Source organism: Lissotriton helveticus, chromosome 5_1 (assembly GCF_964261635.1).
Source record: "Lissotriton helveticus chromosome 5_1, aLisHel1.1, whole genome shotgun sequence".
Lineage (NCBI taxonomy): Eukaryota > Metazoa > Chordata > Amphibia > Caudata > Salamandridae > Lissotriton > Lissotriton helveticus.
Genome location: NC_136065.1, coordinates 1248288107 through 1248302934, shown reverse-complemented (window position 1 = coordinate 1248302934; position 14828 = coordinate 1248288107). Strand labels below are relative to the sequence as shown.

Genomic DNA, 14828 nt, shown 5'->3' with positions numbered 1-14828 from the left:
TTTCGACCTGCCATGTCAAAAACGAATTACACATCCAGCCATGTGATCATTACTCTATTACATTTTGTCTCAGCCTTCAAGCACCATTTTTTGTTTTAACACAGTTACTCAACCTATAAGTCTGGTCAAGGATATCCTAAGTTCAAGATCCCTTATCTTAGGACGCCTGTATTTCCAATTGCTGTCTCATATCTTTTTGCTTCTTAACCTCAATGTAATCTCCTTAATATCTGAGCACCATCAGGTCAAACAGAAGGGACACGAGTGGCCACAGACTCAATGCTGAACTTGCTCCTATTGGATGCCTTTAATGCTTTAGTCACAAGTGCATGAATGACCCCCACCACAAACAATGCTCCTGTTGTTACTTGTAGTCCCACGTGTTTAGAATCTGTGTATGTAAATCTCGTTTTTCCTCAAAGCTAGTACCTCCTCCTAAACAAATTGCTCCCATTCTCATTTTCACCTGCTGACGTAGTTCTTACAACGTGTGCACACTTAAGCTCTCCATGTTCTATAGCTCTACATGCTTTGTACTTTATGCTCAGCCCGGATCAAAATTATCCTGTCGCGAAAGTGCTGCTAGTTGCTGAGTCAACTAACTATATCCCCTCTCCCCTTCTTTAGGAGTGACTGGGTGACGTCCTACAGTGTTATGGTCAGCAATGACAGCCATGCATGGGTCACGGCCAGAAATGAATCTGGAGAGATGGTGAGTGCTCACTCTGGAAGGTGTCCCTTGGGAGAGTAACTGAATGAGGCTGGTGAAGGAAAGGTATGTGTGTGTCTGTGTGTGCATGCACGTATGTGCTTGTCCATATGATCATGTGTCTCTTTATGCTCTGTACATTTGTGCATGCATGTGTGTCTAGAAGGGGAAGACATAGAATGCATGTGCAACAAGCAGTGTGTGTGCCAGTGTATGATTGTGTGTCTGTTTCATGCATTTATTTTAGAGCGCATGTGACAACCAGCAGTGTGTGTGTGTGTGTGTGAGTGTGAGTCTGTGTGTGACCAATGGTCTCTTTAATGCATGTGTCTGATGCATGAATTTGTGCCTAGATGGAGAGGGCATAGAGTGCATGCGCAACAGCCAGTGTCTATGTGTGTGTTCGTGTGTGATCAAGTGTCTCTTGCATGCATGTGTCTGATGCATGCATGTGTGTCTAGATGGAGAGGGCATAGAGTGCATGCGCAACAACCAGTGTCTATGTGTGTGTTCGTGTGTGATCAAGTGTCTCTTGCAAGCATGAGTCTGATGCATGCATGTGTGTCTAGATGGAGAGGGCATAGAGTGCATGCGCAACAACCAGTGTCTATGTGTGTGTTCGTGTGTGATCAAGTGTCTCTTGCATGCATGTGTCTGATGCATGCATGTGTGTCTAGATGGAGAGGGCATAGAGTGCATGCGCAACAACCAGTGTCTATGTGTGTGTTCGTGTGTGATCAAGTGTCTCTTGCATGCATGTGTCTGATGCATGCATTTGTGCTTAGAAGGAGAGTGCAAAGAGTGCATTTGCAACAACCAGTGTCTATGTGTATGTTCGTGTGTGATCAAGTGTCTCTTGCAAGCATGAGTCTGATGCATGCATGTGTGTCTAGATGGAGAGGGCATAGAGTGCTGCGCAACAACCAGTGTCTATGTGTATGTTCGTGTGTGATCAAGTGCCTCTTGCAAGCATGTGTCTGATGCATGCATTTGTGCTTAGAAGGAGAGGGCATAGTGTGCATGTGCAACAACCAGTGTCTATGTGTGTGTTCGCGTGTGATCAAGTGTCTCTTGCATGCATGTGTCTGATGCATGCATGTGTGTCTAGATGGAGAGGGCATAGAGTGCATGCGCAACAACCAGTGTCTATGTGTGTGTTCATGTGTGATCAAGTGCCTCTTGCAAGCATGTGTCTGATGCATGCATGTGTGTCTAGATGGAGAGGGCATAGAGTGCATGCGCAACAACCAGTGTCTATGTGTGTGTTCGTGTGTGATCAAGTGTCTCTTGCATGCATGTGTCTGATGCATGCATGTGTGTCTAGATGGAGAGGGCATAGAGTGCATGCGCAACAACCAGTGTCTATGTGTGTGTTCGTGTGTGATCAAGTGTCTCTTGCATGCATGTGTCTGATGCATGCATTTGTGCTTAGAAGGAGAGTGCAAAGAGTGCATTTGCAACAACCAGTGTCTATGTGTATGTTCGTGTGTGATCAAGTGTCTCTTGTAAGCATGAGTCTGATGCATGCATGTGTGTCTAGATGGAGAGGGCATAGAGTGCATGCGCAACAACCAGTGTCTATGTGTATGCTCGTGTGTGATCAAGTGCCTCTTGCAAGCATGTGTCTGATGCATGCATTTGCGCTTAGAAGGAGAGGGCATAGTGTGCATGTGCAACAACCAGTGTCTATGTGTGTGTTCGCGTGTGATCAAGTGTCTCTTGCATGCATGTGTCTGATGCATGCATGTGTGTCTAGATGGAGAGGGCATAGAGTGCATGCGCAACAACCAGTGTCTATGTGTGTGTTCACGTGTGATCAAGTGCCTCTTGCAAGCATGTGTCTGATGCATGCATTTGTGCTTAGAAGGAGAGGGCATAGTGTGCATGTGCAACAACTAGTGTCTATGTGTGTGTTCGCGTGTGATCAAGTGTCTCTTGCATGCATGTGTCTGATGCATGCATGTGTGTCTAGATGGAGAGGGCATAGAATGCATGCGCAACAACCAGTGTCTATGTGTGTGTTCATGTGTGATCAAGTGCCTCTTGCAAGCATGTGTCTGATGCATGCATTTGTGCTTAGAAGGAGAGGGCATAGTGTGCATGTGCAACAACCAGTGTCTATGTGTGTGTTCACGTGTGATCAAGTGTCTCTTGCATGCATGTGTCTGATGCATGCATGTGTGTCTAGATGGAGATGGCATAGAGTGCATGCGCAACAACCAGTGTCTATGTGCGTGTTCATGTGTGATCAAGTGTCTCTTGCAAGCATGTGTCTGATGCATGTATTTGTGCATAGAAGGAGAGGGCATAGAGTGCATGCGCAACAACCAGTGTCTATGTGTGTGTTCATGTGTGATCAAGTGTCTCTTGCAAGCATGTGTCTGATGCATGCATTTGTGCTTAGAAGGAGAGGGCATAGCGTGCATGTGCAACAACCAGTGTCTATGTGTGTGTTCGCGTGTGATCAAGTGTCTCTTGCATGCATGTGTCTGATGCATGCATGTGTGTCTAGATGGAGAGGGCACAGAGTGCATGTGCAACAACCAGTGTCTATGTGTGTGTTCGTGTGTGATCAAGTGTCTCTTGCATGCATTTGTCTGATGCATGCATGTGTGTCTAGATGGAGAGGGCATAGAGTGCATGCGCAACAACCAGTGTCTATGTGTGTGTTCATGTGTGATCAAGTGCCTCTTGCAAGCATGTGTCTGATGCATGCATTTGTGCTTATAAGGAGAGGGCATAGTGTGCATGTGCAACAACCAGTGTCTATGTGTGTGTTCGCGTGTGATCAAGTGTCTCTTGCATGCATGTGTCTGATGCATGCATGTGTGTCTAGATGGAGAGGGCATAGAGTGCATGCGCAACAACGAGTGTCTATGTGTGTGTTCATGTGTGATCAAGTGTCTCTTGCAAGCATGTGTCTGATGCATGCATTTGTGCATAGAAGGAGAGGGCATAGAGTGCATGCGCAACAACCAGTGTCTATATGTGTGTTCATGTGTGATCAAGTGTCTCTTGCAAGCATGTGTCTGATGCATGCATTTGTGCTTAGAAGGAGAGGGCATAGTGTGCATGTGCAACAACCAGTGTCTATGTGTGTGTTCGCGTGTGATCAAGTGTCTCTTGCATGCATTTGTCTGATGCATGCATGTGTGTCTAGATGGAGAGGGCATAGAGTGCATGCGCAACAACCAGTGTCTATGTGTGTGTTCATGTGTGATCAAGTGCCTCTTGCAAGCATGTGTCTGATGCATGCATTTGTGCTTATAAGGAGAGGGCATAGTGTGCATGTGCAACAACCAGTGTCTATGTGTGTGTTCGCGTGTGATCAAGTGTCTCTTGCATGCATGTGTCTGATGCATGCATGTGTGTCTAGATGGAGAGGGCATAGAGTGCATGCGCAACAACGAGTGTCTATGTGTGTGTTCATGTGTGATCAAGTGTCTCTTGCAAGCATGTGTCTGATGCATGCATTTGTGCATAGAAGGAGAGGGCATAGAGTGCATGCGCAACAACCAGTGTCTATATGTGTGTTCATGTGTGATCAAGTGTCTCTTGCAAGCATGTGTCTGATGCATGCATTTGTGCTTAGAAGGAGAGGGCATAGTGTGCATGTGCAACAACCAGTGTCTATGTGTGTGTTCGCGTGTGATCAAGTGTCTCTTGCATGCATGTGTCTGATGCATGCATGTGTGTCTAGATGGAGAGGGCATAGAGTGCATGCGCAACAACCAGTGTCTATGTGTGTGTTCATGTGTGATCGTGTCTCTTGCAAGCATGTGTCTGATGCATGCATTTGTGTCTCCAAGGACAGGACATAGAGTGTAAGCGCAACAAAGAGTATGTGTACGGTTCTGTATGTGTGTATATAGCATGAGGGTGTCTAAAGCAGCAGAAGGAATGAATCCGACATCCATACCGGTGTGAAATACCTGTGTCTAGACTGGCTGTCTAATATATCCACGTTATATAAAGATGTGTAAAACACATACATATGTAAGTATCAGAGGTTAATATCTAATTACACATGGCAGTGTAACATATTTGATTACATGAAGAGTGTATAAAATATCCAGTTAAATTTGCAGTGTCGTAGAGCTCTGGATAAGTGTGTGCTGAGTAAGACACTGTTTAGTACAGGTTTCACTCATGCCCTGTCAATGTACCATAGCGTGAACCTCTAGGAGCATAGCTCAGTAGCCCCGTTGAGGGTAGCACTGACTGCACACATAACTCATGTTTATTTAATCAACAGATTTTTGAAGCAAACAATGAAAAAGAGATCCCGGTTCTGAATGAGCTGCCAGAGCCACTGGTTGGGCGTTACATCCGCATTAATCCTCGTTCCTGGTATGAGGAGGGAAGTATCTGTATGAGGGTGGAAGTCCTGGGCTGCCTTCTTCCAGGTAAATTGTACACTGTGCAGTCAATTTAATGTCTCTTCTAGCTCGTATATACTTCATCTTTTAACATGAGAGGGAGGGGGGAATGTGTACTTGTTTGTGGTTCCCAACACCTTGAACTAAGCCTTTGAGTTTGGCTGGCTCTACTGCTGATGAGCTCTTAGGTACTGCAAGTACTGGTTCCAGACCTTCAGCTTTGGGTATTGGGCGGTGCAAGAGTCAGTATCATAACAAGGTCAGGTGGTACCCGGTGCGTAAAATTTCTTGTCACCCCCGGCTTGACAAATTGGCAAAAATATGTGTTCAAAAAACACATATTTATGCACATATTTTTGCCATTTTGTCACCCCTCTCAGTGAGACACCAGGGCGGCTCGCACCCGCCTCACTCCCCTTCCTACGCCACTGGCAAGATTTCAGCTAAAGCACCTGTACTCCTGCCTTGCCGGCAGATTTGTCATGTTGATAACTGTCAGCAGTTTGTGCATTTTGTATGTTGTGTTTGTGATGTAGCAGGTGTATTTGGTTTGTTTATGGGAGAGATGTGTGTCTGATGAAAGTGTTTATTCTTTTATTTCTGGTGAGCAGTATTGATCTGTTGATACTGCTGGTTGTGTTGTCTGAGGTTTTTTGCTGCAGTTTATTGTATATAGGAAATTCATTAGTGTTGTTTGTCTTGAGTGGCCTGCAGTTTTTTGCTATTTTCAGTTTATTGTGTATTGCTGCTGGTTATTTAGCTCCGATTATGTGAACAGAAAGACTACAAATCATTACATCCTGGAAAACCTATAAGGCCAAGGGCTCAGAGGGCCTCTTAGAGATGAATGATAAACAGCTGGTGAGTAGTCTGTTTCTCCCTCTGGAGAACCTATTTCTTTCATCTTTAGGTATAGAGAAGGTGACTTGAGCTATTTGCAAGGCTGCAATCACTGTCCATTCTTCACCCAGAAATAATGCTCATAGAGCCATTACCTTCATTAATGAAATGCCAAGTACTTGATGCACGCATTAGCTGCCTTAGTACAAAAGATCTTGGTGTGCCTTAAGGAACCAGATCATTTGTGGTTACTTGCAGGAGACAAGCATGCGTCAACACTAATAACATAGGGGGTCTATCCGGCTCTATGGACTCGGGGGCGGCTTTGTTGATCTTCCTGGATGCAGGAAAAGCATTTAACCCCCTGATTGGACATGTCTAGAGTAAGTGTTAGTTAAAGGGGGTCTGGGAACTAAAATGTGCACATGGATGAGGGCACGCGAGGGTCCTGGATAACTGTTGTTTATTGGGGTCTCTGGAATTGAACAGACAGTCTACAGGGATGGTTTCTATCCCCTCTAATGATTGGTTTGCAGTGGAACCACTCGCTGCCAGGATCATAGACAACAAGGACATCCAGGGGGTTAAACTAGGGAGCAAGGGACATAACATAAGCTTCTTCTTAGATTATATTGTGCTGGAGGGATCTTGCATGGCCCATCGCACACCTTTTCAGACATATGTACATTTTAAGAGAGTTTATATCATTATCATTGACCTTGAAAATTATGAAATGTTGGATTTGAATTTAACCATCGAGGAAAACGATGAGCTGGAGGCTAGTATGGGCTAATATAGCTAGTATTTAGAAGTGATTTAACAAGTGAGAGAAATACATTGTAGTAGAAAAATTATCCCAGATTGATTACATTGTATCTCAACAGCCTGATTGGCCACTTTATTGTGGCTGGGGGCATAGATGTCACTAAAAATTTGATTCTCCTCAATTCATTCCTACCAATATTACCAGTGGAAGTTACTTGACGAGCAGTTAAGAGATTGCAACAACTGTTTATCAGTTTTATAGAGAGGGGAGCAAGAATGCGAGACTAAACAGAACACGTCTTCTGGCACCAAGAGAGAATGGAGGACTAGTCTGCCAGTTATGTAGGGGCACCTCTTAGCAACTCAGATAATGATTTATGAATCTTTATATAAGTAAGGACAAATATCCAGCATCAATCCTCCTTCTCCCAGAACCTGGAGTTTGCATCAGCTCTATATGAGAGAGCATTTGCTTCAAGGAAATGGGAGTAGAGTGGATGGAATTTGTGGGGGGGGGCTTGAAGAAGGCTGCAGAATAGCAAATGTTGCTTGAGAAGAGCAGCATTTTTGCGACGTGTAAGATACATTTTCATTGGAAAGAAGCCAGCAGACTCCAGTAGAGACAACTTAGACCCTGGTGTCCCTATGAAGGAGGGTGCCTCAAGGGCTCAAGAAGGGTTTGAAAAGGGTATTACTGGTTACCTGATTCCAAAGGGCTAATTTGTGATTGTACAATCTACTAGCTCTGCATTTCCTATCAACGTTAAAGGATAGGGCAATCTGGGAGAGGTACCAGGAAGACAGATTTCTTCTAACGAACGGCGAATGATGTATACCATAATATCCATGTTTAATACAGAAGCCCAGCACATGGAAGGCAACCTAAAGGTTATGTACCAGCGATATTATAAATCACTTCAGATGAAGCAGCTCAGGAGTACCTGTTCTGACCGTGTTAGAAGGGTTGCATAGGACACGACACCTTTTTACACTTTTGTGGGCCTGCCTAAGCTAGCTCATTAGTCGAAGGTAATTCGGGAAATTTTGGGGGAGATAACCTGGTCTGCCATACCCTAAACTTGCTTTACTGAGATTTTGGGAAGTTATATGTAAGGAGAAAAGGCACCGACCTCTGTATAAGGTAATCAGAGCAACCATTTTTTAACGGCGTTTAGGTCAATTGTGGCAAGTTTGTGAGGAAGGATCCAGATCCCCACGGATCATTTGTGGTTTATGAAAGTATGTTCTACATTACTGTTAGAAATAATAAAATATTTCTTCAGAGCTCAACAAAGAAATTCAGTCTTATGTGTGGCCCATTTTTAAGATTTATATTGAAAGACAAAAGAAAACTGTGTCTCCCGGCACATCTTAGGGCAATTACTTTGTTGTTTTAGAAATTGAGCTACATATGTCTGAGAGAACCTTTTTGGCAGATGGGTGGGGGGCTGTTTCTTTTTAATGATACATGTGTTAATGCGTTGCATGGAATAAATGCCAAAAACGTGTTTTACACCAAAAAGTATTAAAGCCTAGATTGAAATTTCTGGTATTGTTACTTTAAAATTGAAGCAGGCCAAGTAAGAACAAGAAGTGACGATCAACGTGAAACTGCACCAGACAAAGCAACCTTCTCCAACCTGCTTATTAATTCAACAGAGTTTTAAAGACTATTTTTAACCAAAATCAATGCAGGGAATGGTGTGCAATAGGAGTGGGTGATGGAAGTTGTGTGGATACTCTAGTGGATTCATTCATCCAATCATTCACAAATTAATGTGTCCATGCTCTCGCTTATTGATGTGTTAGATTGTTGTTGTTGTGAGGTGGTTTAATATTAGGTGCAGGTAGGTACCTACCTACAGCTAGAAATAACACCACAATCACAAATAAGGTCCAGGCAAATTCTCAATCAATTAATCCTTGATCAGCCCTTTGTAACTTGGCTGCAAGCAGACAGGCTTAATTTAGGAGACAGGTGTTTAAAGCATGTAATAACATCAATAAAGTAAATACGTAAGACACAATACACAATAAAAATCCAACAGCAATTTATAAACATAGGTTATATTTTTATGAGGAAACTGACACCACAATGAACAAAATCCAATATAGGGTGCCAGAGATATGAAGTTTTAAAGATTAAAAGTAACACTAGTGCTTAGAAGCAAATAGCGATCAAAGGGTTTTTCTTTTGGGTCTTTGATGCTCCACAACACCAATCCAAGATTTCTGGATCTCTGAGTGACTCCTTGGGAAGTTTGGACTACAACACCTACAATGCACCTGGCCAAATCCTAAAAAGACCCTGAATGCTGTCCAGCTGGGTTCTTCTTGGTGGAGATAATGCAGGTGGAGCTATTTAGAACATGTTGCTTTCAGGGAGTCTGCTCTTTCTACTTTCAGAGCAAAGCAAAATTCTTTAGGGGTTGAAGACCAAAGTGTGGTCCGTGTTATGTAGTAAGTAAGCAAAACCACACACCGGATAGACTGTTCATCGTCCTGGCCACACCAGGACCCTTTTATTGCAAACCAAAACCCCACCCCGGTGCAGCATCTTCTGCTTGACTGAAACAGCATTCACCGGCTCCGCCTTCACGGCATGTTGAAGGGCAGCATCCATATGAGCCGCTCTATCCTTCGAAAGCTCCTTGGACCTGCCACGAGTCAACATGTCAGCCATGGGCATATTGGGCATCTGGAGTATTGCTTCATGAAGTTAACTAGAATAACAGCCTTGTATAAATTGGGCCCCAATTTCGTCTGCAGCATCAGGCAAACGACAGGTTCTGGCCAAAGTGCGTAGACGAGCAAAGGAAATGTCCACAGATTCATCAGGCAGCTGCCTAGCCTGGCGTAACAGGAACCGTTCATAATCAGGATTTGCTAGAGGCTCAAAATGGGCAGTCAGGGCTTGTTGGAAGGTATCATAAATATGTGGAGTATCTTCCACCACTGACCGTCCCAAACGATGAATCGCCGCCCCGCCAAGATGCAACAACATCGGGCGCCTCCGTTCCTCTACCAGATCGATAGACTCAAAATAATTCTCCAAACGGTCCACCCACTCCTTCCAGCGGGCTGCCTGGGCAGATGGAGGACCATTCAACAGGAAGTGTTCTACTGGGGGTATGGTGGTCATAATGAACCCCGTAAGGATATCACTGTGCCAATACCACTTAGCAAGTCAACTGAATTTCACAGGGGTCTAAATGCTGCCTTTAACAGCCTCAATATCCACAGCAACCACAATTACCCCCAATGGCCTTAATTCTGTACTTGTTATTTACTTCTGCATAATTAGTCCACTGCTGACAGCAATATCAACAATATCAGGGCCAAACGCTAGTATCAGCACCCTGTAGCCCCACAAAATCCGCTCCGGATGTCCCTCAGAGCGCTCCTGCCACAAGACGCTTAGGAAACACTCCTCCTCGCACTCGGAGCCATCACGCAGCTCCGAAATGACAGCAGCGCTGAGACGAACAGCAGACGCGCTGTTACTGCCACGAGCCAGCCAGCCCACCGCAGCACTCCGCGGAACTCAGGCCACGCCCCCAAACACAGCGGGAGCGGGCAGGAAACAAACGGGAACGGGGGAAGCCACACCGGACACAGCAGCCGTTCCGGAAGGCACCGCAGAAGTTCCGGGATCCAGCAGCACGGCAAGATGTCACGCCGGCACAAGAACACCCCCAGAGGAGCGCTGCAGCTCCACGAGTACACCAGGACCAAGCGGGAGAACAGCCACAGTATCCCACCTTCGTCGCCAGAAATGTTATGTAGTGAGTAAGCACAACCACACACTGGATAGACTGTTCATCGTCCTGGTCACACCAGGACCCTTTTATTGCAAACCAAAACCCCACCCCCAATTAACTAATTAAGAACCTGCCCTATATAGCAAACAGGTGAGTCACAGCTACCCCTTTGGGTGCCAGATACAAAAAGGTAAGGACGAAGACCACATCACAGTTCGGTCCAAGTTGCCAGCAGGGCAGTCTTCCTTCTTCTTGTAGTTTCAAGGTAGGCATCTGAGTTGCTGGGCAACTCTACGATATTTAACCAGTGTTCTTGGTTGACAAGCAGGGCGGCACCCCTGACCAATGGGGTACAGGGTGCGACCCATAAGTATGACACCTTCCTCCAAAGTGTGGCATATTCTTATCCCAGATAGCACTGTTCTTTTAAACTACAAAATGGAAAAACTCTCTCTGGGAGGTTGAGATCTGGCTAAGTTATCACTGGTGATGCTAAGTTTCCCTAACACTACCCTTCCAGCCCCTCTGTGTCCCAGGCCTGAACGTATCCTCAGGATCGAATCGATGCTCTAGTGGGTCCACCTCTCAACCTCCCCAAGTCTGGATTATAACCAAACACAGACTAAAGAGTGGTTAAGCGGGGGAAGGAAAAGATGGGGACAGCAGGGAGGGAGACCTGTAGTGAGACTCAAAGAAGGCGAGGATTAGAATCTCTATGCTCTTCTAATGTAATATAACTCTCCCTTAAATCCATCCTAGAACTAACCTGTAAAGGAAAATAATGATGTCCTGCTGACAGGGGTGTTGAGCGTTAGTTCTCTATACACTTGCACAAGGCTGAAATCACATAATAATACAATTAGCACAATCCCGTCCTACTGAAGTATCACAAAACAGTATTTCATTCTACGTGTATATACCTGTGAAAGGAAAGGAACACACCAATAGCTCAATGAGATACGTTTCTTGTATCACCCCTGTGGAGGAAAAGAAAAAAGCAATACAATAATGAGTAGAGCCAAAAATCATGTCACAAGCTCTATGAGGATTTATCGTAAACAGATATAGTTTATCCTAATAAAATTCCAAAATTACAATGATGGAGTTACGTCATTCAATTAATCAGAAACACCACTACAGTGTTTGAAAAGTACTCTTTAGGTTGTTATCATAGCCGAGCATAACCCCTACCCCTCTCCCTTGCATGAACTCTACTGGATGATTAGGGGAAGAGTTCGCCAACGCAGGGAAAGGAGGGAAATGTCACAGACGAGAGCTCTCAAGAAGAAGCCCAAATACACAATGAGGCAAAAAGGTGTGTAGAGATACCACCAATATCTCAAAACACGCTAACTGTCAGTTAGATGCATCGGCATCCACTAATATCCAAAAATGCTGAGGCTGTAAGCAAAAGTTCCACCAGACAGGAAAATAGAAGCACGGTGCACTCGGCACCCTTACCACACCAAATACGCTTTGAGATGGCCTCCATAAGGTAATATCACCGCAGAATAATCGGCAGCGTCTTCTCCCTTGTCTCGCCATTTTAGGACTTCCGCATCACGTGATTGCGGAGTCCTGCGTGGCGTCCTGCATGCTGTGCTTGCCGGGATCATGGGAAGTGTAGTTCTTCCCTATTTCTCAGCGTCGGCCTGCGCGACCCGCGCCGACGTGTCCCGCAACACACTGCTAACTCAATTACTGGGGCTCTTGTCTGGCTGGAGGGCAGGATGTGGGGTGAGCCTATGTCCTGACCTAAGTGTCATTCCCTCTTTGAAGACTAGTTTGGTTACTCCGCCCCCATCTTGCCTTTTGCTCTGCAGCTGCAGATCTCCTCCCACCAGATGTCCTTTGTCTCTATGTAGGCCACTTCACACCTCATCAGAGCAGTTTGGCTCAGCCTGTATTAAGCTGACCAATCAGTAGAGGCTGCTGGAAGGCTGGATTTTGGTTGATCAGAAAATCAGGCCCTATAACTTCTGCTTTGTGATAGTTATAATGAATCTAACCATGGCAAATTATTGAATTTAGTCTAACTATCATTTTAAATATTTGAGGTGTATTTTTAGCTCCCTCTTATCGTAATTGTTCGACTTTATTAAAGTATTCCTGTTGGACCTGGGGGTACCAGTCCACATAGGGTAGCCTGACACAGAGTAGGAAGGTCCTTCCCTAGGCAAAAGTGTTAAGCTTGCGTCACACCCTCACAGGAGCCCAGCGTCCATCCACTCAAAAATGACTACACCAGTTTTAGAAAAATATGTTTACCTTTTATAAAAATTCCTTGAGTTATCTTATACCATCTGACATGAGTTGTTTAAACACATAAAGCACTTCTACATCTGGTTATCTGCATTAATAGAAAAAGAAACTCAATAATACATTCAGTTCAATTACCCTGTTCTCTAGGAGAAAAATGAATTCAACAATTCAATTAATGCTCTAAATTTCAAGCAGTACTTTTGTATGTCAAATAAACTTTAGCAGAAAGAAAACATTCTACACCAACTCAAAGAGGCAAGATTGTGCACCACCCTAGTCTGGGGACCATTTTGCATGTTTCTGGTTTCAGTAACATTGGCGTATGCGAGATCTTAGCAATATTCAGAATCATTTACCCCTGATAAAGTAAGATTAGGCATTCATTTCCCACAATTTCAAATATCTGTTTTGGTATCCTATATGGCTCTGGATTCTGCTTAACTTTAGTAAAGAGCCAGTGGTATATCTGGATATGGCAGTTCACTAGGATTATTAGGGCAGTCCTGACAGTCCAAGCTCCCCTTGATCTATATGAAAGCTTTCATTGTGGTTCCAGTAAGCAGTTCAACCGCTAGGCCCTGTAGCGTTTTCTTCGTTTACATGCCCCGCACCAGCCCCCAGATCCCTGCTTACTTGTGGTTTGCAGTCTGGTTTACAAGTTCAAAGGTTACCGGTAATCTTTGGTTTTGCCGTCAACCTCCGGCGTATTTTTCTAGCCCTCTGAGCTGCGAGGCACACCCACCCCAGCTCTACTCGGGAGCAGAGGAGCCCCTGCAGCCACCTCGTGATGAATTTCTTGAGGCTGGGGTGATTTTGTTGGCTACCCGGCTTCGCGCCGTCGTCGCTCTGCCTCTCCCCGTCGTAGCCAAACAACTCACAGGGCTTGCGCGGGAGGCGGGACACTGCAGCGCAACTCCGCCCCCTCTGAGGAGAAGGCCGTTCCCCAGTCAGGCGTGCGCGGAATGAAGAACACTACGGGGCTGCTCCGCCTACCCGCCGTTGACGTTCTTCCCTTCACTTGACCTGCAAAGGGGGATGAACACAGCGATACAAAAGAGGATGATGGACGGAGCGTTTGAACAAATCAAACACTCACCCCCAATCAACTGATCTGGGTTTAATCCATCACCATTCTTTAGTTCACTCAGCCACCCCAGTTCAGACATGGCTTTATGCAAATCAGTCTGACCCTGTGCCTTATGGGAACAGTCCAGCCCGAACTGCCAAGCCATGTCTTCTCTGGACTGGAAACAAGCATCCTGGGACCGGTTTCGGATTCATAATCCTCATCAGCCAGGCTATCTTGAATCCAGTGGCCAAGTGAACAAGGGACTCACGTCTGAGCATACCCTGCCACACTTAGGGCGAACAAAGCGATACAAAAGAGGATGATGGACGGAGCGTTTGAACAAATCAAACACTCACCCCCAGTCAACTGATCTGGGTTTAATCCATCACCATTCTTTAGTTCACTCAGCCACCCCAGTTCAGACATGGCTATATGCAAATCAGTCTGACCCTGTGCCTTATGGGAACAGTCCAGCCCGAACTGCCAAGCCATGTCTTCCCTGGACCGGAAACAAGCATCCTGGGACCGGTTTCGGATTCATAATCCTCATCAGCCAGGCTATCTTGAATCCAGTGTCCAAGTGAACAAGGGACTCACGTCTGAGCATACCCTGCCACACTAAGGGCGAACAAAGCGATACAAAAGAGGATGATTGACGGAGCGTTTGAACAAATCAAACACTCACCCCCAGTCAACTGATCTGGGTTTAATCCATCACCATTCTTTAGTTCACTCAGCCACCCCAGTTCAGACATGGCTATATGCAAATCAGTCCGACCCTGTGCCTTATGGGAACAGTCCAGCCCGAACTGCCAAGCCATGTCTTCCCTGGACCGGAAACAAGCATATTGGGACCGGTTTCGGATTCATAATCCTCATCAGCCAGGCTATCTTGAATCCAGTGGCCAAGTGAACAAGTGACTCACGTCTGAGCATACCCTGCCACACTTAGGGCGAACAAAGCGATACAAAAGAGGATGATGGACGGAGCGTTTGAACAAATCAAACACTCACCCCCAGTCAACTGATCTGGGTTTAATCCA

The 14828-nt window shown here is 45.4% G+C and overlaps 1 protein-coding gene across 2 annotated transcripts in view; it reads left to right on the top strand.

Moving 5' to 3' along the window:
• CPXM2 (carboxypeptidase X, M14 family member 2) overlaps window positions 1-14828 on the top strand; it is a 361124-nt gene that overhangs the window by 250393 nt on the left and 95903 nt on the right. For both annotated transcript variants that reach the window (XM_078644019.1, XM_078644018.1), the window contains 2 exons: window positions 628-712; window positions 4965-5115. In XM_078644019.1, coding sequence (XP_078500145.1) covers window positions 628-712; window positions 4965-5115 — 236 coding nt within the window. The remainder of the gene's footprint in view (window positions 1-627; window positions 713-4964; window positions 5116-14828) is intronic.